Source organism: Podospora anserina, chromosome 1, assembly GCF_000226545.1.
Source record: "Podospora anserina S mat+ genomic DNA chromosome 1, supercontig 4".
In the NCBI taxonomy this organism is placed as follows: Eukaryota; Fungi; Ascomycota; class Sordariomycetes; order Sordariales; family Podosporaceae; genus Podospora; species Podospora anserina.
The window spans coordinates 1489451-1517142 of NW_001914853.1; the positions used below are offsets into that span (position 1 = coordinate 1489451).

At 52.6% G+C, this 27692-nt stretch overlaps 6 protein-coding genes across 6 annotated transcripts; 2 read left to right on the forward strand and 4 right to left on the reverse strand.

Annotated features, from left to right (window-relative positions):
* Positions 1 to 886: 886 nt before the first annotated feature.
* Positions 887 to 4114, reverse strand: PODANS_1_18380 (uncharacterized protein; the record flags this gene model as incomplete). Its single annotated transcript, XM_001907261.1, has 1 exon — positions 887 to 4114. The coding sequence occupies one exon, from the start codon at positions 4112 to 4114 to the stop codon at positions 887 to 889; it is 3228 nt and encodes a 1075-aa protein (XP_001907296.1).
* A 1889-nt stretch (positions 4115 to 6003) lies between these two features.
* PODANS_1_18390 (uncharacterized protein) lies at positions 6004 to 7332 on the reverse strand (the record flags this gene model as incomplete). The annotated part of the gene is made up of 2 exons (XM_001907262.1): positions 6004 to 6229; positions 6326 to 7332. The coding sequence occupies 2 exons, from the start codon at positions 7330 to 7332 to the stop codon at positions 6004 to 6006; spliced, it is 1233 nt and encodes a 410-aa protein (XP_001907297.1).
* A 1601-nt stretch (positions 7333 to 8933) lies between these two features.
* PODANS_1_18400 (uncharacterized protein) lies at positions 8934 to 9983 on the reverse strand (the record flags this gene model as incomplete). Its single annotated transcript, XM_001907263.1, has 3 exons — positions 8934 to 9104; positions 9171 to 9443; positions 9498 to 9983. The coding sequence occupies 3 exons, from the start codon at positions 9981 to 9983 to the stop codon at positions 8934 to 8936; spliced, it is 930 nt and encodes a 309-aa protein (XP_001907298.1).
* Positions 9984 to 15422: 5439 nt separating this feature from the next.
* PODANS_1_18418 (uncharacterized protein) lies at positions 15423 to 16576 on the forward strand (the record flags this gene model as incomplete). Its single annotated transcript, XM_001907264.1, has 4 exons — positions 15423 to 15816; positions 15872 to 15914; positions 15963 to 16141; positions 16206 to 16576. The coding sequence occupies 4 exons, from the start codon at positions 15423 to 15425 to the stop codon at positions 16574 to 16576; spliced, it is 987 nt and encodes a 328-aa protein (XP_001907299.1).
* Positions 16577 to 17442: 866 nt separating this feature from the next.
* Positions 17443 to 19284, forward strand: PODANS_1_18410 (uncharacterized protein; the record flags this gene model as incomplete). Its single annotated transcript, XM_001907265.1, has 1 exon — positions 17443 to 19284. One exon carries the CDS (start codon positions 17443 to 17445, stop codon positions 19282 to 19284), a length of 1842 nt encoding a protein of 613 aa, XP_001907300.1.
* Positions 19285 to 22237: 2953 nt separating this feature from the next.
* PODANS_1_18420 (uncharacterized protein) lies at positions 22238 to 23866 on the reverse strand (the record flags this gene model as incomplete). The annotated part of the gene is made up of 3 exons (XM_001907266.1): positions 22238 to 22576; positions 22626 to 23671; positions 23746 to 23866. The coding sequence occupies 3 exons, from the start codon at positions 23864 to 23866 to the stop codon at positions 22238 to 22240; spliced, it is 1506 nt and encodes a 501-aa protein (XP_001907301.1).
* Positions 23867 to 27692: the final 3826 nt, after the last annotated feature.

A 27692-nucleotide genomic window follows, 5' to 3' on the forward strand; every position in this document is an offset into this window, starting at 1 on the left:
AGGTCGAATGCTTCGGTGTCACGATGGCCTTGGACCGCACTGCTGAGAGCAGCCAGGAGGCCACAGACAAAACCAAGCCGAACCATCCTGATTCTTAGTTGCTATTATTTCATTTCAAAATGACACAAGACCTAGGCCCTGAAAGGCTTCCAGTGAGCCTTATACCTCTCTGGCTTTGCTGTACCCGAACAAGAATGGCAACTCGTGTGGGCTTCTTCTCGACACCTATCTTGATGAGCTTTTTCATGGCACCAATATCAGAACCCCGAGCCAACAAAACAGAGGTTCGAGGTGCGGTAGCGATCATGCAGGCACATGCGTCTCAGCTCCTCGTTGGATCTCACTTGCATGGTGGCCTAATGCTTACCCACATTTATTGGTTTTTCTCCTGATAAAGCACATCGGAGAGATCAGTCATGGTGAGTGAGAGACGGTCGGTTGGGACTGAATAGCTGCAGTGCAACGGTGGAGACAATACGGACGCCGCGGCTGGGCTGTCAGAGCAAAGTTCCCAGCAGGCAGTGTGGTCCTGGACCAGGCGTGCATGATCTCGGCATGTAGATTGAAAAGCCGAGCCAGACACGGAGACGCTGACTGAGCATGATACATTTGGATTTGATTGTCAGCACGGCAGGGGGAAAGAGTATTGAACAACCATGGTCGTCATTGAAGCTATCTAACCTTTTTATCTTTTTTTTATCTTTTTTTTTTTTTTTGATGGTTGAAACTATCTCTTCTTTTCATTCGGAAGCACATCGCCCATTATTCCACTCAACAAAGTGTCTTTGAATGAAAACGACGAAACGAGGCCGGATCCATTTTCATCCATTTCCCAACACAGGACTCCCAGTAGTTGAAATCCACCCAGCCCATCTCACACACCACTTCACAGCAGCGCATCAAAATCCACTCCCTGGTCCTTCAGCCAAAGCTTAGCCTTCTCTGCCATCATCTCCCACTCATCCTTCCTCTCACCCAACTGAGTCTGCAAATAGGCCAATACCAACGCCGTAGCAATCACGTCATCCCCTTTGTCCATCAACCCCAAATCCTTAATTTTTGCTGCCACCGCCTGTTTGTCCAGCCCAAGAAGCGTCAACAACTCCTCTGTCCCTTCCCACTGTCCTGAAAACTGCTGCAGCGCCACGATGGCTTCCAATCTGTCCGAGCTTGATTTTTTCCCCTGGGCCGACGCTTGTGCCATCGGGGCCCCCTCGTCGCCGCTGTCGTCCTCGTCGGGAAGAGGCATCGTAGCTGCCTGGTTCATCTCCTGCTCATATTGCGCTAGCTGCTCCGGCGTGACGTAAACCGTTGGCCCTTTGTCGGCACTGGAGGCGGGGGTCCATCGGTAGGGTGCCACAGACGGCTTCGCAGGGCTGGCCTGGGGCGCAGGTGATCCGAAAGGTGAGGGTTTGCTTCCGGTGGATCCAAAGAGATACGATGCTGGTCGGGCAGACGAGGCGCTGCCGAAACGTCCGCCTGCTGAGGTTGGTGACGGGGAGCCGAAAGCTGTTGTGCCAAAGAGCCCTCCTGGAGCCGGGGGAGGTGGTGCTGCACATCCGAACAGGGGAGCGGGAGCAGACGGAGCAGGAGCGCACGCTCCGAAGAGCGCACCTCCAGAGGGCGGAGGTGGGGGAGGGGCCGAGGCGTTGCCGAATAGTCCTCCTCCGGATGGTGATGAGCTTCCGAACAATCCACCCGCTGGATGCATGGCGGCTCCGAAGAGGCCACCCGACATAGCCTTGGCTTGGGCACCAAAGCCGCCTCCTCCCGAGCCGCTGTACTGAGCGCTTGCAAAACCTTGGGCTCGTTGGGCTTGTTGGAATTGCTGAGTGCTTGCGGTAGCTTGGAATTGCTGACCAAAAGGAGATGCTGTCTTCATCATCGCCCGTCGAAGATGTCGTTGTTGATAAAGCGCTTGATGGAATTCGCTATCCTGCCGCACATTGTGTTCTGCTTGCGCGGTCAAGTCTCGAGACATGTTTACATCCTGGTCCTTCTCTACCGCTACAAAACTGCACCACTTGCCTCCAACCTGATACTCGACCCCTAGCCGGACAGCCTCACGTTCCACCATGTCAGAGAAGCGACCAAAGTGCTTGGTACGAAGAAGGGCAGCATCCTTCTCCTTGGAATCCTTGGCGTGGTAGATCCAACCGCGACCTTCTTCAAGTTCTCTGACTGCCTTGCGAGCAGCGAGCTGATGGATTGTCTCTCCGGGCTCAGCAAGAACAGTCACAGGAATCTCAAGCTCGAGTGGGCCACTGGGACAGGTGCCGCGAAGGACCACTGATTTGGGAGTCCTGCGGCTAGCCTCCGGGGACAAAAGCAAGTAGACTGAGGTTCTCGAGAACGGAAACAGGGGAGGGATGACGAAGGGAGCCTGGAGAATCTTGGGCTCTGCGACCTTGGGCACGTGAGAATACTTCCCACCAGCAGAGGTGTCGAGTCCCGGTTCCGTCGTCTCAGTGTCAAAATCAGCCGCCTCATCAAACAGGGAAATCGGTTGCTTTGGCGCTTGCTCTGGTTGTGTCTTCTCCGAGTCAACTTCACCCACATCAATGACAAGGGCATCTTGAACCCTCTCAACAAGCTCAAAATCGTCGTCAACCTCGGTCGTAGAGCCTGACTCATCCTCTTTACCATACTTGATCTCCAGGGTGTAGTCCTTCACATGAGGCGTCAACGAAGCTTTGAGCATCCTGATAACTTTGCTGTTCATGCTTTCGTCATCGGCCACCGACTGTGAGAACCCGTTGCCCGCCTGCGCGATCCCTTCAATAAGAGCATGGCTCACATCATTGCCGATACCCAGAGAAAAGACACGGATTGCACCTTCGCTCTCCGCCACATGCGTGTTGATCATCCCGAAGACTTGCTGTTGGTCCCAGATCTCACCATCAGTCAGCATGAACACTTCAAGATCCATATCTTTGTACCGCCTCTTGAAGGTGTCCTGCAGGGGCATGCGCATCTCGGTACCACCATAGTTGGCCGAGATGCTGTTGACATACTGGGTGGCATGGGCCAAGCTACTGGCATCGTAAGTACGGGAGCCCTCCGGAAACATGAAGTCCCAGTGGGAGCCGAAAGAGCAAATATTGAACTTGACACCAAGCGGCAAAGACTTCAGAAACAGATGTAAAGCGGTCTGGAGGTTCGGAATTCTCTTGCCGTCACCCATGGATCCGGAACGATCACAGACAAACACAATCTCAGGCTTCGAAGAAGGAAGGTTGAACTTGGGCACAAGCGTCGCCATCAGGGCTCGGTGGTTGGGAATGGTGGGGTGGGTCTCAAGCACAGCGACAGGGTTGGCGGTGTTGGTGGCCACCACATGGAGAATGAAGTCTTTGTCCAGCTCGGAAGTGCCCAGGGAGAGAGTTGCTGAAGCTTTTTGGAGAGACATCTCGGCACCCTTTGCGGCGCCAACCGAAGTGCTGCCAACGGTAACGGCAATGGGGTGGGACGGGGACTGGACACTTTTGATTTGGGAACCACTGGGCATCTCAGCATCAACTGTGATGCTGATCCCTTTTGTTGCACCAAACTGGGTGCTTTGGAGCAGATCACCAGGGTAGCTGCCATAGCGGGGTGCTATGCTGGTTGGGATTGTGAAGCGGATTCCGTCAACTTGAGCGTCGTGCTTCAGTTCACCCAGGTATGTGATCTCGACCTTGAGGCTTGCATCGGCTGGTATGTTGCCAATAGTTGTGGTGAAGACGTCACTGGCCTCGAAAGACTGCTCTAGCAGACCGGCAACCTGGCCTTGAGCTACGGCGTCGACGTAAGTCTGGCGTGCCTCAGAGCGTTCTTTGACGACTCCGTGGATGACGCGGTCGTTGTTGACGGCGCAGACAAAACCCACAACTGAAACGCCTTCATAGAGAGGAAACGCATATTTCAGTTCCTTGACCGGGGACGAGGGCGATCGAAAAGTTTGGGTAAGAGTTGTCCGACTGGTGGAGGCGATAATGGTGGCATGGGCGTTGATCGAAAGGGGTGCCAGAAACTGTCGGCCAGGTCTGTCATGAAAGGTATGATAGAATCCACACACGTGAGTAATGGGACTCTGCTGCTTCATCCGCCATTGCTGGCTTCCAAACAGAGACATGGCGAAAATCCTGTGAAGCCTGGCAAGGTAACCTGTGAATGGGTAAAAAGCAAGGGCTCAGGTGTTGATGGGGTTGGACTTGTGATGAATGAGAGAAAGTGTCAGAGAACAAGTGGGAAGAAGGAGCCGGCTTTATAGAAAAATGGCTTCCTCTCTAAGTCTCCATGTTGTTGCCTATCTAAATTGCAGGCAATCTGTGTGGAATACGAAAGGAGTGGTGGTAGTGTTGGAGGTCGTCACTGGTGTCACCAGCTGCGGCTGCCTCTTACAGGCTGACCAATCAGGTATTGTGCGGTAGTTGCGACCCACATCATCAACTTCCCCGCCCAACTGTGCAATCGTCCCCGCAATTAATGGCAGCGCCTTCAACCTCTATCAGACTCGGTTGACACAGCCGCAACGCCTATCACCTCTCTATTGAGGTATCGTCACACATAGCTACCTCTGTCCTCAATTTCGTCCTTCTCAAGATGCAAGACCAAAGGCAAGCAGTCCGAACGAACCGCCACAGAGTTGACGTCTTTCACAAAGCTTGCGCGTCTCTGCTCTGTTTGCAAATTTGGTTCAGTGGATTGTCACTGATCGATTATCCACCCCCTGCAAATTCAACATGCTTGGCGTTCGGTCTCGAGAGCTGAGTGCAATACGGCATTCGCGGTATGGTTTCATCTCTTGGTTGTCTTTTCCGTGCAAGGTTTTTACAGAGCCGTTGTGGTGTTTTGGTATGGGCTGGAAAACCAACAGATACAATGTCAGATACGGTACTGTCCACAACGAAAGCCAGCTGCAGGATTATTCAGCATCCGATGACTCATCTCCTTGAAACCAATAGTCCAGCAGAGCTTTTGCTGCCTAACCCCTGAGGTTGTGAATCTATCTGTGATTACCAATTCAGCACTGAAAAAAGGACGAACCTTGTTAAGATGATCAGGTGATGCTTCTTAATCTGCGCTTTTTTGTGCGCAAGCGCAAAACGACCTCACCTGTTGGGGCTCCGGGTGAGATCCGTACCAAGCCCCCGGAGAGGGACACCAGCCGAAAGTTTACCGGCGCCGGACCGGGCCGGATGCAACGCACGATCTAACTACATAAATGGGTGGTTTCATCCGTGCGAGTAGTTTGTGGTTTCATTTATCAAGGGCATGGGCACAGGTCGCAAGCCTGTTCCTATTTTTGGGACAGCTACCATGCCTGACATCATATCAACAAGTTTTGTCCCGCTTGCATGTCCACCACTGGACAAACAAAATATCCCTTGGCCAAACGCTCAAGACGACTTAACATCTTCGTGTTCTTCAACATTTCCTATTCAAACCCTTCTCATGTACAAATTCCGCTTCCCACGAGCCTCTATCTAGCCCGAACTTGAGTGACCAACCTGGAATATGGACCCAGAAGATGAATCTCATCCTTGGTCAGCAGACAGCTCGCCATCGAGCAAGGGTTGAATCTCCGGCAAAGAACAAGTTTACATTGACTAGAAACTGCAATTGGTATTCCGCTGGCACCCAGTGTAACTCCCCAAGAAGTAACAAGAAGCAGGATCATGAGGAGAGTCATCAAAGCATTGCGGAGGCCGATGAAGACATCAATCAGAATGATGATGAAAACAGCTGCTCGGGGGCTGAACAAGAAACAGAGATGAAAGAGTCTTTGAAGGACCCGGGGGGGCAGAGGGGATTTGGTAGGGGGGAGGGGGGGTATCAAGTGTATATGTATTAATAATACTATGGTTGTCTTTGACCACCAAGTCATCCAATATGCTGGTACTTGGTATTCGGGGTGATTAGTTCGGTGTACTGTATAGATGGAATCCAACTGCTGATCGGTCGGAAGGTATCCCAAGCCCATTGTGCCAACGCTGAAACTCCAAGTTCTTCAATCCATGCTCAAGGCTTGGCTATCCTGACAGCCCTCAAAAAGTAGTCCTCGACTGGCAGGAGGTTGAGGAGCAGGCCGTTGAACTTCCAGGCAAGAAGGCAGGCAATAGCACCGGCAACGGCGTCCAGGATGAAATGGTTGGCGGTAGCAACAATGGCAGTCAGGATAATGCCAGGATAGATCATGCCGATGGCAACAATGGCCAGTCTCTTCCACCCAAGCTTTCCAGAGCGTCTGAGGGGAACGGTGGCGATGGTGAGTCCAACAAGGAAGGAGTAGCCGAAGTGAAGAGAAGGCATGGCGGCTAGTCAAGTCAGTGGATTGTCTCACAGACGAGAGGAATAACACGTTGGGAACTCACCATATTGATTGCAGAAGCGGTTGGTGGTCCACACACTGCTGTCACCATCGGCGCCGTGGACAGTGTCAATAAAGCCATAGCTTTTCGCCTCCTTGGCAAACTCGCCAGTGTAGTTTGGGTCGCTGAGCAGTCTCGGTGGCATGCAAGGCCAGAAAGTAAATACGATGAAGGCCAACAGGTTGCAGAAGGCCATGGTCCTCCTCCTCTTCTCATAGGTATCAGGTCCGAATCGGGGGGCCAACTTTCTCCAGTTTCCACTAATCGGGCGACCTCCGTTCTCCTCCTGAATCTTCTGTCTGGGACGGGCTGTCGTGACATAGTAGAGGACGATCAGGTAAAGGATCGTGCCCGGAATGTGGATGAAAGAGTATGTCTTGTTCGTCCATCGCATAAGCTCGGGTCGCTGAAGAAACCAACCTTGCACGGCAGGCTCAATGAAAATGCCCAGTCGCTGTTCCATGTGAATAACCTGGAGGGCATGCTCGCGAGCGGTGTCGACTGTTGACTCTTGCAGAGTGACGGCTGTGAAAGCTCTTCCAAGCTGGTAGACCCAGTAGATAAGAGCCCAGTACCAGACCTCGGCCAAAAAGGGAAGACGCTGAAGCACGCGACTGAGGAAACGGTCCTTGAAGATGGCAGTATTCGGCGTTGTGACCTCACGCTCCCACTTGAAGACCTTCAGCTGGCGCTTCCGCCATGGTGAGTTCGATTCGTCGGTCAAGGTGCCGTCGGAGCCGATGCTGGATTCGCTGACTGGTGACCGCAAAAGGGCATTTTCGTCGTCTGTGCTGGGCCGTCCCGATTCCAGCTCATCGTAGTCGGGGTCCTTGTCGTACTTGAGATGTTGCCAAGGCACGGGCCTGGATGATCTGTATGGTGATGGAGAGAAAGTGGCCGACTTGTTGCGGTTGACAATGGTACCAAATGTCAACAGACTGACCACAATGAGTGGTTCCAAAATGGCCCCGATCGCCATCTTGGTGAAGGAGCGAAGTGGTCAGAGGCCGGGTGTTTCTCAAAAGGAAAAGTGCCAGACAGACGAGCCCAGAAGTGGCTTCGTCACAGGCAGAGGGAGGGGCTTCAGACCGATTTGCAGAGTGCAGACCGAGAACTTGACAAGCTTTCCGCTGAGGTCCCAGGGGCTCGGTTTTAACAGACGACCACCCCCTGACACCAAGAAAAAATACCCCTTCAGTTTGTGACTTTTCCCTGGGTCTCTGGAGATCTCCACGTCCGACATGCCGCGGTAGGGTGGCTTCCCGTATGGCTAGCCCCTGATAGAGTTCGACACCAAGGCGGGATTCAGCTTGGATACCACTGACCTCCAAGCACAGCCCTTGCTATCTCGCAGGAAGAATCCACCTGTTTTCATCCAGAAGCGTAATAAAACCCCACATCCTGACTCTTCAGTCTCCAGTGTCGCGTGAGGATTTGCTGAAGGCAGACACCGGCTGGGCAGTTGCTCCGGCCGCATGTCTAGTCAATACCAAGGGGGGTTTCCATGGCATGAGGAGAGATGCTGCTCTTGTTGGAGGGGCTACCACATCGCCTAGAAATCCCAAGACCACCGGCACCATCACACGTCCCTTGACCCCCTCCAGCAGCAACCCGAGCCCGAAAACTTCTCCAGGCCGGCGACCGTCGTTGGTCATGGCGGATATGTCGGAAACAATTCGGCACAAGGGTGGCATCTCGATGTTACAGCACGGGGGCTAAAGAGGCACTAAACGAGAAAATGCCTTGGAATTCCACACCCATATCGGGCACTATCCCGCTCGATAAACATCTCGGCGGCAGAACCCAGTCGGGGTATGTCAATGACGACACATTGACAAAGCAGGCGGGTTTCCGCGTATTGGTAGTTATGTTTACACGTACAGGTTAGAGACGGAAGTTCACACAAACAAACCATGACATTCTCTAGATAATGCTTCCATCCATCGGCCCTCGGATGGTGATTGACTGGTGGAGAGAATCAATTAAGGTGTATATCGGCTGTTTCCGTTTCATGATCAGTACTTTTGCTTCGGGATCTAAAGTGGAGTACCTTTGCAACGGGCGGACGGGGATTCGATTGCACGATGGATCTACCCAGTCGGGCTTTCGGGACCCGACTTTGCACTAACTCCTGGGCATCGGTGATCGAAAGTTGCAGCGGTTCTTCCATCTGTCCTTGATCTCTGGTACAAGTGAGAACTTTATTTGCACCCGAACACTATTGGTGTTCCAACTACTACATAAGCTGACTACAACTACAACTATGAGCGCCACTCCTGGCCGTCGGCATGTTCTCGGATCTATAAGTATAAAACGTTCCATCTTCGAGGCGTTTGGTGCCTGGTTTTTGTGAACGATCACTGGCGGCAGGATATCCGGACACAATCCATGCCCCGATCTCCGCCCCTAAAAGTGCGGCGCTAGAGAGAGGCTTGGCCGAGAATGGCCTTGCACCCAGACGACACATCCTTCCTCTTATCTTTTTTAACCCATCACTGCCCGCCGAACCGTTTTGCTAGACGTTCGAGATGGTGGTGTCAGCGATTCTGAAACAGCGCGCATTCAAATATCATGCAAATGTCATCGAGCTGCCGACTGGGATTCAGAACCAGACCCATGCCTCCGGCTGCGCTTTGCATACAGCAGCCCGCACACATTGCAAAGCGTTGCTGGCCCAGCAGGCCCTACTCGCCATCGAGGGCTATCCATCACACCACACTTTTTGCAAGCTGCCGTGCTGCTGATGTCGCTCTGTCGGTTTCCTCGAGTCAGCACTTCATCCTGAATCCACAAGGTAGAGGGACTGGCGACACTTACATCTTGCCTCCTTGACCGCTTCCGCCTCTTCGCATTTGACGGCTTGTCGTCTTCGTGCATCCATTCAAGGGTTTCGGTTGCCTTGCGGCTGTGGACGTTGATGTCGCTAACAGCATGGAGCAAACCCCATGATAGTTGGGTCATCGACACGAGGTCAATCTGTTTCGGCAGCGCATGGAGGACGAACGAATCGTCGGCTGGTGTCATCTGGGAAGCTCGGTGTTGGCTGTATAATTCAGCGAAGCGAAGCAGTTCTTGTGCTCCTTGACGAACCTATGCTACATATCAATAAGAAGACCTGGAAACAGCTGCTCAGGATGGACTTACCCTCCAGAACCCCTTTTCCATACCATATGAAAAGGATTGATCATGGGACATTTCCGTGGCGATGGATAGCGCTGAGGAGTCGTCAGACAGTCTGCTTGTGCTCATAGGGCTATGAGTATGGAGATTATGGCCATGGGCTCGTCGGTCCGCCCCAGTTTCTTCTTCTAGAAGACTTGATGCACGAATTGGAAGCTCGTGGGTGGGTGCTGTATGGAATACTGGCCCGTCGAGTTCAAATGCCGACGCCATTGGAATGTTGAGGGCGGTTTCCACGACCTGGTGGCAGAATGTTTTGGAGCGTATGTGCGATGTGCTCGATAAGTTATGTATCCCCAAACGGCCCCCGTAAATCGTACTTTTTGGCTGGATATCGTGACAGCTCTTTTGTGTAGACCACGGTGGCAAAGAAGGCGTTGCAAAATTCACGGGTATAAGGTCACAAAGCCGGGAGATCAACCCTGCCAGTGTAACAAGCACTACCGGCATCTTCCCGGAGGCGACTGTCCGGAACCTGGCCAGGCCATTGGCGCGTGGCGACGGACAGAGTGATGGGCTGAACCACTAGCATCAAGGTTCCAAACTTTCTCCAGAACGTGCCCAGCAGCCATCGCCATCACATTAGGCTCACTTCCAATTCCGCTGTGGTCATTATTCTATTTTTCCTCGGACAGAATTGCTGCTTTTTTGTTGGGTCAAATAGGGGCCTCGCATTGGAGTAGAGTCGACTTTGATTGGATGAACGCACCCCGTGTTCAGACAATGTCAACATATGTCAGCCCCCTCCAGTTCATTCCCTACTCGCTATGTTAGCACGACTCAGCAAAGAATTATAACTGCGTCAACATCACGTTCAAGATCAGCCTGATCGGTCTGGTGCCATGGAAAAAGAGGAGCCATCTGGCAATAGGCGAGAGGCTTCATTCAGAAAAGACATCGACACTCACCTTCCAACTCCCGATTTGCCTTTGCAACGAAGATATTTGACCATCTTCCTCACCATCATTTGGCGAGCCAAGCTAGCGGGAGTTTCGGGGTAAAGTATTCCGCTGCTGACCAGGTTGAGAGTCTGCTGAAATCTAGCTCGAATAGTCCTCAGGGGAAGTGCCCCTGTTGGGTGATTCCACGCCTCCCTCTTCCATCATTGTCAAGAAGAGGTCCCATTGATTTTCGAGAAATTCATCGTCCTTGGGGTGTGATAAAACGATTTCAAGGGGAGACAACTTGAGAGAGGTTGATGGGTCTACTTCAACCGCAGTCTGACAGGGCGACAGTGAAAGTTGCTCCTTGGAGTTCTGGTGAAAGGGCACAGAGGGATCGTCTGTCCAAGGAGCCCAGGGTGCACCCGCGCGGATGAGAACCTTGGCGAGATCGGTATGTGTGATGTCGAGGGCAGCCTGCTGGAGGGGCGTAACCTTCGAGGCTTAGGTGTGAGTCCACCTTCTGCTGAGTAAAATACTGGGTCGGGGGTTCTAATGATGCGGCGATCGAAAGGCTGCTGAAGAACTTTGGCTCATTGCTTCATAAGATCTTGCGCGCGAATAAATGAGAAAGATTTGAGTGCTGATAGGTCCTCTATGCCTCGTTGTCGTACACCCCTTTGTCCAGCAAAACCTGGAGATTTCGTCATAGATAGCCTAGATGAGCGGCAATTCCTAGCGGGTCTATCTGGACGGTTGCCAATGAGTTGTACCTCACTTCGGATCCTAAAGATGGGAGCTCGATGTTCGTTGAGGCAGCCTCAAGGTAGAGTTCCGTGATATCTTTGACCATCTCAAGATTCCCAGCTGCAACCGCGAGCTGCAGTGGGGAAGGAGAGCTCACCATGCCGTGCAGCCTGTCGTAAACGCATACAGACGTCGATGGCAAATTTTCCTTCCAGTTTTTGATTTCCTAAAGCAGCTTGATGAGTCCGAACTTTCTGTTGGGCGTCATGATGGTCATCATTTTCCTCCTTAGAGATGAAAGTCGCAAGAGGAAGTCGGAGATACTGGATAAATGTGCTAGTCCCAGCCGACCAGTGTGGTGAGTACCTAAGACTGTTCCTTGAATTTGAAATGGATGTTGAGCGCCAGAACTGAGGGAGAGCTTGTGGAACGAAAAAAAATAAAAATGAATGAAACTCATGGAAAAGAAGAAGTAAATGGGTGTCGAGCGGAAGATCAGTGCCACATTAAGATCTCAGTCGTCTGGTGGCCATTGCGATGAAAATGAAGGAAGAGCCGTCATTGCTACAGGAGCGTCGCCTCGAGAGCAAGCTCAGGCTGTGGCTCAGGCTGTGGCTCAGGATACACAGACCACTGCTATTATTGACAGGATGTGAAAAGGATGGGGCCTATAAACCAACTGGAGTAGGCCCTATTCACTTGCTGTAATTTGATTTATTTATAAATGATAGCGTTGGCAGCAGGTCAAGTTTGCTGTCGGACCCTTCACCCACCTTTTCACCTTTTCTTTTCTTTTCATCGCCCTCTCGCAACCTTTTCTGCAACCCTTTCCTCAAGCTTTTACGTCCTTTTCTTCGATCTAGGTTTTCCTGACCTTTTTTTCGTCCTTCTCCTCCACCTTCAAGTTTTCCTCGACGTTTTTCTCAACGTTTCTACCGACTTTTCATCTCGTTACCGGCCAACCATTCCATGCAGAGCTCATAAGTTTCACATCTGGGACTTCTTCAAGTCTTGCCTATTTTCCTCATCATATATATCCTACACCATCCAAATAAAAACTATGGGTGGACCGCCCACCAAGAGGCGTAAGGTCTAAAACCCTTCCAGCCGCAATGATCACAAGTCACCGTGTCAGGGAGAGCATCTCGCCAGAGCCGACGACTACGCACACCCTCAATCGCATCGAGAAGCTACCCCCAGAACTCCTGCTCCAGATCAACAAGTCGCTTGAGTCGTACGCAAGGGCCGCGCTTGCCTTAACCAGCCGCACGATGCTGGCCGAAATCAGCCCCCACTGCCTCCGCCTCTCAGGAAAGGACCTCTACAACCTGTTAGCCCTTGTTGAGAAACAGGGCATCTACCCAGACGACATTCTATGGCCCACATGCGTCAAATTCCATTCGTCAATCTCACCCACGGCCCATGCATTGCGAGCCTGCGGAAAAGACATTTTCAAGCCAGGGTGGACAAGAGGAAGCGCAGAGCTCCCAAATCAGCCTCGGTTAGCTCCCAGCATCATCAAGCTCCGATGTGTCGTCACTATCCCCTTCAACTTGGCGAGCGCAGTGATGCGCTCCCACAATCTCGCCATTAGACCTCCTGTGGTCGCAGCCAACGACCTTGATTGCCAGTTCAACCGAATATCATCGTGCCCCAATAGATCTTTCGAGTGGAAGTTCGACACCAAATGCGCCTTTCGCGTCGGGAGAGTCACTGACCCAGAAACCGGGTCAGAAGAATCACGCCTCTTAACGAAGCAAAGCACATACGTCTCCCCGGTCGTTGTGACAGCGGCTCACGGCTTGAAACGCGCTAGCATCGACCTCTTGCGACAACTTGAGGGCGAATTTAACGGCGACACAGGAAGGTGCTCTTGCTGTTCTGCAGTGCACCTCCAAAGCGACCATCTGGAATGTTTTTGAAATCGAAAGTCCCGCTGAAATGAGCTGCCCGTGTTTCTGGGATGAAGAGAAAGATTGCAACCCTTTTCATCAGCCCACCGGATGGAAAGAAGCCGTTTCCGCACACCATCGACACATGTGCTTCTTGTGGCTCTAACTGCTGGTTCAATGCCGAGGTGCCTCCCGACGGGCACAAGATGGTCTGCGAACTGGTTATATGGAAGGATCTCAGAGATTGCAGAACGTGGCTGAGAGGGAGGAAGTGCAGGAGGAGACAGAGCAGTGATCAACAGGTTCAGGGAGAGGAGTATCTGGAGAGCTATTCTGGGTATCCGATTCAGCCATTCAAATACTTATTTTTCAACAAGGCATCTTGATACACAGTATTCCGGACATGGGTCTCGATGGACACACCGGACAAACTGCCCAGGGAGGAATCAAGGTCGCGTATCGACGTCACGAACTACGGCATCTCATAAAGATTGTCATGGGAAGATCAAGGGGAACAACGACCCAGTGTTGTAGTCAAAACACGGAGCTTTTTTGCGGCTAGACAACATTGCAATCCGTTGATAGCCTGCAATATCTTTATTCGCCAACCCGTCAAAAAATACCCAGGTGCCTAGGAATCATCCTTCAGGACTTTCGGTGTGCAATGCCGATTATGTTTGCCCTTGATGTGATAAGATCAGCCTTGTAATATCCACAACCGGGCATTCAAGCGGTCCAAATGCTATTGTCTTGTTGGACCGAATCGGTCAAGTCTTCGAGGTATACGTAAAAAATGGAAAGATGAAACTCAGCGCCGGACTTTGACTCCATGGCGGTATACGTTCACACCAAGTCCTCAATCTAGTCATGCCCTCCGCTGCTAACCTTGTTATGGTGTTTCTCCCGGCGTACCTCGCATTTGCCTCTGACTAGGTAGAGGATCCTTTTCCATGTTCCGTCCCACGGCACGCCCTGGACAAAATAACTGCTATTGCCAGCTAGTAAAACATGTGGTGACTGTCAACTCACACCTTTTGAAATAGAAACCAGGCCTCTTGGCTATCCATTCAAGGCCTACTGACCATCCTTTTGGGCTTGTTGGCTCAGTATCTTTGAAAGAGTTCCGGTTGTTTTCCGAAGCGTGGTTCGGCATGTCAGCTTGTGCTGACTTACTTACCAGTCTCAGTTTGTTTATCCACAGCGTGCATGGTTACGTACAAGCAACAGATATCACTGCAATAGTCGAACTAATTCTGCCGTGGGAGGCACTCATGCTTTCCGCTAGCCGTTGCTAGCTCTATTTTGAGGGGTGAAACTCCGACCCCAGCATCATTCAGTCCACTGCTTTTTGCGTACCTTGAACCACATGACCCACGAAAGCATGAGGTTGTGCTTTGCTTGGGCCGAAAAGCAGAATGACTGGTTCGAGGATGTGAGGTGATACGGAACAAATGCCGTCTAGCCGTCTAACATGAAGCATTTTGTCAAGGTTGACTGAACCCTTCCGGGAACGGTGATTTCAAAACTCCCAGAAACCGGGTAGAGTCCAGGGGTCAAAGTTCCCGGTTGGGGCCAAAGCGCCAGCACCTGTCAGCACCATTGCCTCTTGGCATCCTTCTGACGCCCCGGGAAGCACTCCGGTGTGCACCAAGCTTTCTAATTACGACGGTATGGGCTTAATGCGCTGTATGTAAGGCTGACTTCCTGGCAGCCAATTGTCATAGCCGCTACCAAACTTCAGTACATACCTAGGTAGATACCTAGATAGGTAGGTGTATTGGATGTCGCTGAGGAACATTGGAGTGGGGGCCCTTAGCAATCAAGATCTTTCACCTCTGCTATCAACTGTTCTTGCTGCCATCCATGTGTTCAAGAACCTGTCAAAGTATACTCCACGACGTGGAGGCATACGTACATGAATGGCGAACTAAATCTCCGACCCCCTGGTGATATAGTAAGAACACGAAGCATGTAGCGCGTCTGCGTACACTTATACAGAGCCCTGTAAGGTATAGTTGGGTAACATCAAAGGATCCGACTTGTCATCTTCAATCTGTGTGTTCAAGTCAATTTTTGTTGCCGAACCTTACAAGTGCTGATCACCGGGGTAGGAAGCCATCGTGAGTGGTTAGCTACATGTCACTAGGGTTCTCCGTATTCGTGATGCCTTGGTGAAAATCCAATCAAGCACACACATAACCACTTAGACAGGAATGGCATACAGCACACCTCAACCATGATCGATCGGAAGATAAATAGGAGCGCCATCCCGCCATACCCATCGTCTCAGTCGCTCACCATCCAGCCTTCACTCAGCCCTTCTCGTCATATCTTAAACTCTTCGCCTCCAGAAACAAGTCTCCATCACGATGACCCCATCCAAGTCTCAGTTGCTGACTTCAGCTACCGTCGCGCTCCTGGCCAGCCAGGGTGCTTTGGGCCAGCAGCTCACCAAGCCAATCCTCAACCCTGAGTACGACCTCGGTGCCATGTCCCAGGCATTCTTGCCCCATCTCATTGCACCGGCCGCGACAAGCATCAACAAATGGCCCTGGGGGAAGCTTCCTGCATTCTGCAAATCCGAATCCATCCACGAGGGCTTTTCCGCCTACGACATGGAGGTCTATGAGGTTACCTTTGCGGACTGTAGCCAGCCTTGGTACATGTGCCGCCACAACGGGTCGACAATGTCGGTGGGCGGTATGATCAACGCGTTTGGGTCCCTTCCTGTGGGAACCAGAGACTTCATCCGTCATATTGTTGGTGAGTTTTTGGTGGTTTTGGCAGCCGAATAGGAATAACTCTGACATCTGAATAGTCTTCCCCGGTTTCATGACACCCGGTGTTGCTGCTCACGCCAAGTAAGCTGCTCTCTGTCTCTTCAACGTACAGGACTGACAAAGTCAAAGATCTGGATCGGGTGATCTCATGTTTGGTCAAAATTACCTCGACACCAGTCTCTGGATCCACGAATCAGGCCACATCTTCGACCGCCAGCATGGTGGAAACGGCGACTATTCCGCCACCTCTGCCTGGCTCAACGCCTACAACTCCGACTCGCATCTTCCCACCGGTTATGCCAACACCAGTAAGCCATGCCCGTTATTGTCTTTGGAAAGTTTTGAGAACGAGTGTACTGATTGAAACCACAGACCAAGCCGAGAACTTTGCCGAACATGTTATTCTGGCCACATACGACAACGTCGTGCCCGGTGGTCTGGCCGGCATTCCCGCGCCCACCCCCAACCACCTGGCTGTCCAAAACCAGTACACCAATGTCAAGAATCTCCTGGGCAACAAGATCCGCAAGGTCACTGGCGCGACTTGCAATCGCCAGCCCACCCCCTTGATCGGCATTACCAGCCCTGTTGTCTGCATGGGACCTGATGCTTTGGCTCAGGGTGCTTGTGTCGGTACACCCAACATGAAGAGGGATGAGAACGGCCATGACGCTCTCATTGCCGCTGCCGAGAAGGAGCCTGGTATTTATGAGCCCGCGAGCCGCTGGACCGAGTCGGCTTAATTGTTGTTGTTGGTGGCTGGGATGGAATGGGAGGGGTTTGAAGGGTGTGAACAGACTGCATTGATAGCTTAACCACCGGGTGAGTGACATGGTGGGATGGTGTTTGTCAATTGAATCAATCAAATCTGTTGGATGACTGTTATGTTTGCTTTTATTGGCGGTGAGCCATGTTGCGGCCCAGGTGCGATAAGTTTGAACCTTGCGGTGTGCTGGCTGAGCTTGTGAAAAATGAAGGCTTTGGAGCACCGAGGCAGTCACAGATACTGGCTTTGGAAAAAGCAGAAGCAGCTCTGGATGGAAGTAGCGATATGAGATTCATCAACGGGCAATGCTGCTTGTTCTTCTTGCATAATGACCGCATACCTTGCTCTCTGCAAATACCTCAACGAGAATTAAAATATTCACATGTGAGCTGCGTTCCAAAGTCCCAACAAACCCAATTCCGCCCACCTCGGTAATCTATCTCCTGGGAAATCACTGCGATATTGGTGGTGGCCAAGTCGACCCAGCCCTATGGGCGGAATGGGCTATGCCTTATCACGGCCCTTGGATGCATGGGATGAATATGTTGTCCGGTTATCCTGTTCTCATCTTTGTCCTCTTGTTTGCTCATGTGCTAACTGGATGTAGTTAGGCACTCATCAGCCCTGTGCACGGGGATAGCCGACGCCATCATGAGGGTGTCACAGCCAAGACTGCTGCGGCCTCCAAACACCTTTGTCCGATTGGGCAAGGCGTCCAGTGATACAAGTATGGCGCGTGTCATAAGAACCATGGGTTGCGGCTGGGATTTCAAGTCGACGACATTGCAGACCTGATCGTCGGGTTTCGTCAGTTGCGTTTCTAAGAGGCATTGCAGCTGTTCAATGTCCATGATGAGCGACAAACCCAAGCCAGCCGAGCTGCTGAGTGCGGCAGCAGTTGAATCCCAGTCAACAACTCAGCCAGCAACTGATTTGCCACATGAATCGCAAACAATCAAACCAACAGAAGCAGGAAAAGCACCACCAACCGAGCCATCAGCAGCGCCATCAACCGAACCACCAGCCTACACTGACAATCCCTACATCACCAATGGAAATACTAACACTCAAGCTCCCACAGGGGAGATCGACTTCCCCATTCTAGATCCCGGGACTGCCCGTCTCAGAATCGAAAACCAGAACCTCTACGCCATGGATCTTGAGCACCAAAACCTCCACGCCCTTCTCGACCGCTTCGTCGTAGACCCAGGCTTCTCCCCCGACGCCCCCCTCCCAACTTACACCCCACTCGACTCTGCCTTCATCCCCTCCTTTCTTACCCACCTCCCCTCCCTCTCCACCCTCCTCTCCCTCCCCCTGACAACCTACCCCTCCCCCCCCTACCCCTACTACTCCTCCCGCGACCGGCGCACCATCCACCCCTCCCGCACCAGCTCCCCCTTGGCCGCCTTGGAAGACGAGGACCTCAGACGCCGATACCACACCCTCCAACAGCAAATCATCTCCACCTTCTTCCACGCCATCGCCCACGGCAAAAACACCGAGCTCGTCACCCAGTTTGTCAAGTCTGGTTTCATCTCCCCCGACTGTCCCAACGCACTGGGCGCAACCCCCCTCATGGCCGCCATCGAGGCCGGAAACGGGCAGATGGCCTGTCACTTGATCTCCCTCGGTGCGCAGGTCAACGGGTACGGGAAACTACCCTCCGGCAGCCTCCGCTACAAGGGAAAGCATGGGGACTTGATGCTCGAGCGGACACCGCTCATGGTTGCCGCCAAGAATGGGAACCTGGCCTTGGTGAAGCTGTTGGTGGAGGATTTTGGGGCGGATGACGGGATAATTGCTCCGGACGGGCAGCTAGCCCTGCGGCTGGCGGCGGAGGGGGGGCATAGGGAGGTGGTCGAGTACCTGCCGACGAGAAGGGGGGGCGCGTGGAGGAGGTGGAAGACGCATCACAGTGTTGCTGTGGAGAGAGTCAGAAAAGCAGGGAGGAAGATTGTGAGGTTTGTGTGGTTTTTTGTGTGGGATCTGCCGAGGTTTCTGGCTTGGAGTGTGCCGAAGCATACGATCATCAGACCGGCGGTGAAGACGGTGAAGTATTGCTGGGAGAATAAGGGGCGGTTCGGGGGGTGGGCGAAGAGGCAGGTGAAGGAGTTTCCCGGGAGAGTGAAGAGGGCGGGCAAGGGGGTTTGGGAGGGGGTGAAGAAGTTGCCGAGGGGGGTTTGGGAGGTGATGAAGGAAATTCCGGGAGTGATGAAGAGTTTGGGGAAGTTTATCTGGAAGATTGTCAAGAAGATTCCGGAGGTGATGAAGAATCTGCGTATCTGGATATGGACGACGATGAAGAGGATGGGGGTGGCAGTGGGGAACGTGTTTTTGAGGGTGGTGTCGGTTCTTCATACGGCTGTGGCAGCTGTGCTGGGTTATTTTAGGAGTATTTCTTTGAAGGATGTATGGAATGGGATCAAGGCTGTCTTTCGGGCTGTTTTTGTCGGATTGCCAGAGGCAATTTGTAAGGCAGTTGTTGGCTTGGGCAAGTGTGTGGGTATAAGTATTGTCGCCTTGTTTGGGCTCACAGGGCAGGTGCTGGTTTTCCTGTTTGAAGCCCTCTGCTGGGTGGCCGCATACATCCCGAATCAGCTTGGAAAGATCGTCAGCGCGATATGGGCGTCGATCTCTAAGGGATATTATGAGATCATGGTGTGGATCAACCCGAAGCATTGAGTTTGGTATCATGAATCTCGGGAGTGGGAGGACGGTGGTTATGGACCATAGATACCCTTTTTACTTTGCAAAGATTTTTTTGAGCCTCATGTATCATAGCAAGCCTCTCATTGTGTTAATCAGCCCCTATCTCGTTCGCGTCACCTCCAAATCAACAGTATCAACCCTCCTGTAAACAAAAGCCAACCAACGCCATGGGTATCTGCATGTGGGTATCATTTAATGCAACCGAAACCAATGCAAACCACAAATCCCCTGTGTTATTCCTATATCCCCCCAAATCCAAACGCAGTCTAGGAACCCTCCTCATCATTCAAATCAGCCCAGTCCAGCCCTGGATAGTATGCCAAATCCACCAGCTCGTGCTCACTTCCCTCCGGTGTCGTCAACCTGATCACTGGCGCTCCACCACTAGTGGCCGGGTCGGCCCGAGTGGGGGGCGCGGAAAGCTTGTGCCAAATGCACTTTGACAGTGTTTCAGCTATCCCATTATTGATCTCGTCCTGCCGCTCCTCGTTATCGAAATCCCGGACAACGCCAAGTTTTCCATCACAGACGGCTGTCTGGTCGTTTGGGCGGAAAGCAAAGGAGAGGGTGATTCCCGTGCCAGTGGCAATGCCGGTGACGGTTATTGGGTTGGAAGAGTTGATTGTGTCAGCGGAGGGGGTTGAATCGTCAACGATCTCGGGTTCAGAGTCTTGTATCTGAAGCTGTTGAAGGTCGGCTTGAAGAAGGGACTCTGACTCGGGCTGGCGGTGTTTGTTTGGAGCAAGGGATTGCGGAGTCTGCCCCTGCTGATGGCTGACGACTTGATGGTCCGGTGGAAGATGGCGTGATGGTTGATTTGTGAAAGTGTAGTTGTTCTCAAAAGATACCTGAGAAGATCTGTCCTCTTCTGTGGGCTTGTTCTCTGTTGCCAGGGTCTCAGGCTCTTCTCTCTTCTCAGTCCCGAGAGAATCTTGTGAGAAAGCCTCGGCAGGGCAGAGATGATGCTCGATCCCACACTGACGAGCAACCCTGGGAGCAGTTTCATTGTGGAGGTTGTCCGGAGGGAGAATCGTCTGTTCCTCATCCGCAGATCCCTGGCTGGTTTCCTCTGTTGTAGGGGGTCGAACATGTCGCTTTTGGACGGTTCCAAAGGGGCTCTAAGTGCGACCGCATTCTGATGAGCTCCAGGAGTCTTCGTCGCCATACGGAGCTGACTTGGCTACAATCTCGTGAAGCTTGGCCATGTGCGGCGCGCTTGCAGCCGCCTTCATGTACGCCTCCTTTAGTCGCAAGCAGGCGTCCAGGGCTTCAACGTTGGCAGTTGAGGCATCTGGGGGCGTGGTGGTCGCACGGGGCTCTGTCGCGGGTGATGAATTGCTGGAGTCCATTTGAGGGTTTCTGTGTGTAGGTAAGCTTGTCGAGATTCGATATGAGAACTTTGTTATGAATTCTCAAGGTGGATCGAACAAGGCAGAGAACGTTCCTTGTGGAAAGTTAGGTAAGCGGGGAGGAAAGATGGATGAGTTTGAGTGAATAGAAGTGGTTTGATTTGTTAAAAAAGGTAAAGAGTAAAGTGAGCTGAGTTAAGTAGTCGAGAAAATCTATTTTTTGTCGTGGGTGAATTATAAACCCCGCTCGGCGTAGTTTGGCTCTTGTTCGCTTTTGTGATCAAAAGTCAATTGTTGCTCCGAACAACCTTCCAGTAACAGTGAAGAGAGATTTCTGAATGAACTATTCATGTGCTAGACCACAACGCTGGGAGCAGTGGGCATCTCTATCGCTATTTGTGGATCTCTGGTTTGAATTCAAAACCAAAATCACCAAGAGAGAGCAACAACATTGCCTACCCTGACGCTCCCACCGCCCTAATTGATTTTGTAAAGGTCTCTACAAATATGCGGCACAATAAAGCATCATCTCAGGACACATGATTCCCCCTGCTGTGGCTCAATAACTCGGATCTAAGGTACGTGACTAAAATTGGGGAAGTGAAAATACCCTGTGGTATTTGGTTTCTATCATGGAGTTATTATCAACACCCCAAAGGCCAGCACCAAGGTCATGATATCAAAGTCAAAAGGTTTACGCCTTTTTTGTTATAGTACAGATGTGCCTGTTATACCGCTACACCATTGGCACCGTAGACACCAAACAAGCCGTCCTCCTTAAAGGGCCCCGACCTCTCCAAATATTCACCACGTTACATAACGCCATCACCAAGCCCGCCGTCCAAAGAATGCAAGTAGGAAAACCATCGGTGGGGTAAATATATAGCCAGGCACCATCAGCAGCAAAATCAAGTTAAGTTGTTATGCGCACGACTGCATATGGGACATAAAAAGCCCAACATCTTCCGCCCTTCCACGTCCCTGATCATCCCATCATACCTCCTGGCAATATTCCAGACCTTGTACACAACCAAGCTGGCTCATGCGCCTCAAAGCGAACCGTCCATTGGCTGGGCCTCGAAATATTCCGGCACCATCATCCCATCCATCCCTCCGCTTTTTCTGCAAACACCGAGAAAAAAACGAGTATCTTGCTGCCAGCAGGGTATCCCATCCACTGACTTAAACCCGGAAAAAAAATGACACCAAACCCCTTCTCCCGCCTGAGGCGGTGATGATGAAGAACAAAAAAAAAAGGATCGCTCTAGATAGAGCTGAAGAAAGGTAGAAAGAACAAACTGACCAACTGAATGATTTCCTTTTTTTGAACCCCCTTTCCTTCGCCATCCTCCCATTCCCAGGGGTATTTGTCACCGGATTGACCCAAAAAAAAAAAAAAAAAGCTACAGGTATAAGGGGGAAAAAAAGGCCACCTTCCATCCCAGACGCACCTCAACTTGAGAAAAGCACCCCTGAATCTTCTGTCGACTCGTATACACATACATACATGAATAGAAAGAAACCGCGTCGAAGAGGATACTATGAAACACCGACCCCAAATGTAACCCGGTCGACTTTTATCTGGGGAAAGGCGCCCCTGGTGCGCGTGTGTAAACGGTAGTGCCATTTGGTCGTGGACCTTCGTACTGCACGCCCGTCATAGCCTCAGGGCCTGCGCCATTGGTTGGCCCATCGAAAGACCGAAGTGGCGGCAGCTCGGCTTGTTGCCGGGCTCTGGCATATTGGTCATTCGCGTAGTGCTCCGACCCAGGCGGAGGAGGGCCTTGCATTGAGTGACTCTGGCGGTACTGAAGCTCCTGAATCTGACGTCTCATATCCTCCATCTGCGCATCGCGCTTGGTTACCTCCTCGGCAAGCTGCTGAACATGTGACTGAAGATCTCTAATCGTGTTGGTCTGACGTGTGTGTTCTTGAATGGCTTTGCAGACATTAGCTCTCTATTACAAAAAGACACATGGTTCCGAAAACAAACCAACCTTTGGTGAGAATCTCCCACTTGGAAGCCTTGGTGCCCCGCTCTTGAGGCATAAGATCCCTAAGCTGCTCAAAAAGCTCCTTCATCTCCGTACGACGTTTCCGCTCAGCCAGCTTATGGGTGATACGAAGCTCGGGGGTCCTGCTATACGGCTGGCTGCCCGCATGAAGACCGCCTTCTTCATTCTGCAAATCAGACAACTGCTTGTGCTGCAGAGAGTGATGGTGGGTTGTCGAGTACTCCGAGGCGACCGAAAGCCTCTGGTATTCCGTCATGCTGTGGTGGTCTTCGAGTCGACGTTGTCCAGGAGGCAGCCTTGAATCAACTGTGTATTGGCTGCTGGCCAACGATTCGGCAACGCTGCTTCTCCTCGAGTTTGCCAGGGACTGAGGTGGTCCCGACATGCGTTGAATAGCATTGTCATCTTCGGGAAAAGCCCAGGCCTGACCCTTAGTAGGCTCTGCTGCTCGAGCAATGAGACTGGTGGTTGGCCCTGTGATGGTTGGCGCAACTCTTCCTCCTCGGGGATGAACTTCGGGTTTGCGTTCTGCGTTTGGTTGATACCCATTGGAGATGCGGTTTGTAGCAAGAGAATCGAGGTTGGCACGAGGATGTCTCTGTTGCTGTAGTGTATTCTGGATTGACGACGTCGACTGGTTGTGGCTTGCATAGGGGGACCCGCTCAATCCCAATTGCCCGAATCCCTGGTTGAACCTGCTATCCACGCTCTCCCTCCGTGACATACTAGGCTCCGGCAGCTCGCCATGGCCAAATGTGGCGCTGTTGGGGGCCGACTCCAGCGATTGCGGACGGTCAAAGCGGCGAGGGTCGGCGCTGAGAGGGGTTGTCGGCGACACGATCGAGGCAACGCTCATATTACTGTTCGTCGGAGACACGAGTGGCAGCGGGAGGAGGTGGGTCGCTGTTGTGGGCGATGGTGTTTTATCAACGGGCGAGGTTTGGAAACCGGAGTTTGGTGGGCTAAGGACGCCCAGGCCTGAGCCTGTGGAGTTGTCTGCCAGAGCTATTAGTCCTCTTCTTCTCTCCCCCTCCGTGACCGAGTAGTTCGTTTCAGCTGGAGCAACATACGCTTGCTAGACACATCTCCGCTTGAGTAGTAGGCAGAGTCTCTGTGGTCTTCAGGTGAGTTCAGCACATTTGTCAGGGCGGCGGGCCCGAACTTTTGCGAAGGTGGCCGTTGTTGCTCCATGACGTTGGTTGGGCCGTTGCTAGTTTGCCAGTAGCTGCAGTGTGGAAATCCCAGTCCGCACGTGGCTCAACCCACGGCGGCGTCGAGTGACGATTCTCAACAGCTTTCAACGTCTCAAGGCACTGAAAAGGGAGCAGCCACGGTCGGCGACGGCAGTGGTGCTTGGCTCAGGTCGGGAGGCAGGTCAATGGGCCACTGGAGGCAGGGCGGGGATAAAGACGAGGAACAGGATGAGATATGTCGCGAATTAAACAGAAGCGATTGACGCTGAGCCGACGTCTCCGGCGTTTGGTCTTGTTGTCTGGTGTTGGGCGGCTGTGAAGACGGACAGAAGGTCAAGATTGACGGCAGGCAGTGTTCGCAGGTGGTGGTAATATCGACGACAGGTTGCTGGAACGGAAAGCCGAAGGAGAAGCGGCAGGATTGTCGAGTGTCAAGGACGGGACAAGCACGTTTTTCAAAGAAGCCTGCCAGCATTGGGCTGGGGAACAAGCTGCCGGAGAAGGGGGGGCGTGGAGGGGGGAACCAAGCGCACCAGCCAGCAGCCAGCAACAAAGGGGCCGCTAGCCGGGGGTGACAACGGGCAGCTGGGATTGGGCGGATGGAATTGATGGGCGGCGATGGGTACCGGAGTGGAGGGCGTGGATGGTAGGGGAATCCCTCCCAGCGTAAGAAAAGGGCCCGTTCCTCTGTGGGCAGCCACATGTATCCCGCATGCTCAGGTTCCGGGTACGCAGTTACAATGGGAAATGGGAGCGACATGGCACAAGCGCGGTCGATGCATGCATGCCGGGGTACAAGTTCGAGGGTTGTGGGTTTGTGTGCGTGCGCTCTCTCGGCACAGCCAAGGTGACACAGAACGGATCAGAGGCAGATGCCAGGAAAGTACCGCACTGGCAATCTCTTAACAGGGCTGCCGAAAGTGGCAGGAGCCAAAGCGGTCGCGAGGATGCTGAGCTGGGGCTGCGCTTTCTATTTTACAATTGAAATTTCACATTTCAGGCCACCTGCCACGAGGGACAGCTGTTAGTAGGGCAGGCCCGTGGTACCAGATCCCGATCGTCGCCGCCCAGAGGATCGCTTGGGGGGCTTGGGGGCCACTAACACGGCGTGGCGTGCCATAGTCGGGACGGTTTTGGAAAGTACCTGGCTGGAGCACCGTGGACAGCAGCAGTGGGATGACTGAGAGGGCGGGGTGGTGGTGGGTTAGTGGGTGCCTTGCGCACACTCTGAGCTTGCAAGCACATGGCGAATCAAAGAGAAAGCATGGGATGTGGCCTCATGTGCCCGCGAGGTGAGCGAGACCTTTACGTGCATTGTTGTGGTCTCTCTGGTGGAGCGTGCATGTCGCAATTTGACTGCGTCAGTTTTCTTCAAACTGCACAAGTACCTTCGTGCTCAGATTGGCCTGTGATAGAGGGTATGTCGATATGGGAGCATACCACCGAGTAACGGGGCACCGGCCGAGTCCTTCTCCGAGCACACAAGAGCGGCATTGCGGATGACCATCACAAGAGTTTGCCCATATCTTGTCCAGGTGTGGAACAGTCTGTCCTCTCTCACCTAGAGATATCACCGTGTCCTGGGGCCACACCGTGTTGGGGTGACAGCAGAGACTGCATACTGTAGAGCACATTTGTCCCATCTTGAGTATCAGGTATATTTGACTAGTCACTTAATCCCAGGTGGACATACTTCTATTTTGCTCTCTCTGTCAGTGGATGGACTGGGCCACCTGCAGAAGCCAAACGATGGTTGCAAAGCGGCGTCTGCCTCTCGATGCAAGGGAAGATAAGAGACCCAATCCCAAACCGTAACATGGGAGCTGACAGAGAACGTGCGTTTGGTCCAGTTCTTCCACCATTGGCGTGTATGAATTGTGTGAGCAAGATTCGGCAGACTTCCGGCTGAACACTATATGCCACTCGAACCACACTTCTAGCAAGGCCGAATGAAACACAACAGCGGGAGGGCTTTGGTAGTCATGTCAGCATTCTCTGGGTGTCTCTTCGGTGACAAGACCCAGTGGTTGGTGCCGTAGATAATCTCCGTGGCGCGCCAGACACAGGCCCGGCTCCTACACTACGACAGTTCACGGGCAAGGAAGTTCAGCCAAGAACCAAAAGCTGTCACTTCACCCTAGCGTAGATACCTGAGTGAGGGGCGGGCTGCGGGAGGTACTTGATGCTGAGAGGAATGAAGTCCTTCCTCCATACGGAATCATCCCGCAACCTGCTGGAGATCCAGCCAGATGCATTGCAACGTCACAAACCCCTGTCCGCGCACAATTGCTTGCGCGCTCGGCACGTGTCGTTTAGGGTTTCCCGCCCAGTGGCTCGTTCGGCGGGAATATTTAGACCCTTGGTAGCCCTGAATGGCTCCAGCCTGTTCGGGGAAGTCGGTACGGTAGCAATGTCGCCGTGGCGGATCGACATCTTGTTTGTGGATGTGGACCGTGCTTTGTTTCCCATCTGGCGGATCGAAACGCTGATGCTTTCGGACAAGACGTTGCGCTGAAGGTTGAAAGAGGAACCGAGAGATACCCAGCCGGGCCAGGGTCGCTGCTGCTGAACTGCTGCTCGGTCGGTGACGAAGGAGAGGGAGAGCTTCAGTGGCCTCCAGAGTGACACTGTTTCGGGCCTGCTTCTGGGCCTGCCGTCTGGTTGCCGCCAGGTGTCGAAACCAACGACGCCAGCTGGTGTCCAAAGGTCTGTACAACCACATAGCGGGAGCACTAGTGTAAGGGCAAGTCACATTCCAAATTCCGAGCTGGCTCAAAGTTTTTGGTTCGTTCCATGTGCTTTTGATTGCGGCCCTCGTGGCCTTTGTTGGCACGTTTATTATTTACCGAGTCTTGTACCTTGGTACCGTCCACTTTGTCTCGTCAACTCGGGCGAATATCCGTCCTGACTACAACACACCAGGGAATGGTCCTTGGCAACGCGCATAGCCTCTCCAATCTCCATCACCCAGTTTATTACTGCGTTATGTACTGTCAAGCCTCGGTCTTGAGACGCCTTAGCCGCCGTCCAGTGGACCAACAGGCTCTCGGGGAGTTCCAGGTTGGATCCTCAACGGCCCGAGAGCAGAAGGGAACGGGGTAGCCAGCCCAGTAAGCTTTATGGCGTTGAAACCACTCGCAAAACACCGTTATTTCCCCCTGCTCATGTTTGTGAAGACGGCACTGGCAGACAGATCTCTGTTTCGAATGGTCCCGACAAACACAGCTGTGTTGGATCTCCCTTGCCCCACATCTCCTGGTTCATATCGGCGCCAGGATCCGAAAGCAGCTCAGGACCTGGACGATCACGCCCCCAAAATGTTTGTTTCTCAATCACAATTACCGCTCGGCTCGTCTGGCATCGGACATCTGGCATCTGGCATGCGATCTTGCGCGAACAGGTGTCGTGTCAGGTGCGGGGTTGCCTTGTTGAGTACCTTGCAGCTTCATTCTCTGGACAAGTGCTTCCAAGCTGGGAGATGGCACAGGCAAGACATCCTAAAAGGCGCACAAAGTGTGACCAAAGTTGCAGATTCTACACCGTCAGGACATCCGGTACGAAACCCATCAGATATCGACCCAACTACTTACGTACAGCAAAGCCCAGTCTTGTGCGGCCCCAAGCGCCTTGACTATCGATATGCGAGGCAAACCAGTTCGCGGATTAGTTCCAATCTTGATGTGGATTGGGCCAGATCCTTCCGCTTTCTTCTTGTTGTACACTGCCCTCAAAGTTCCTCACAACAACCCAAGCTGACCTCAGTACAGTTGTCTCAAGCAAGCGGTTTGCGAATGCCTTGACGGCTGCGCTTACGACGTCTCTTC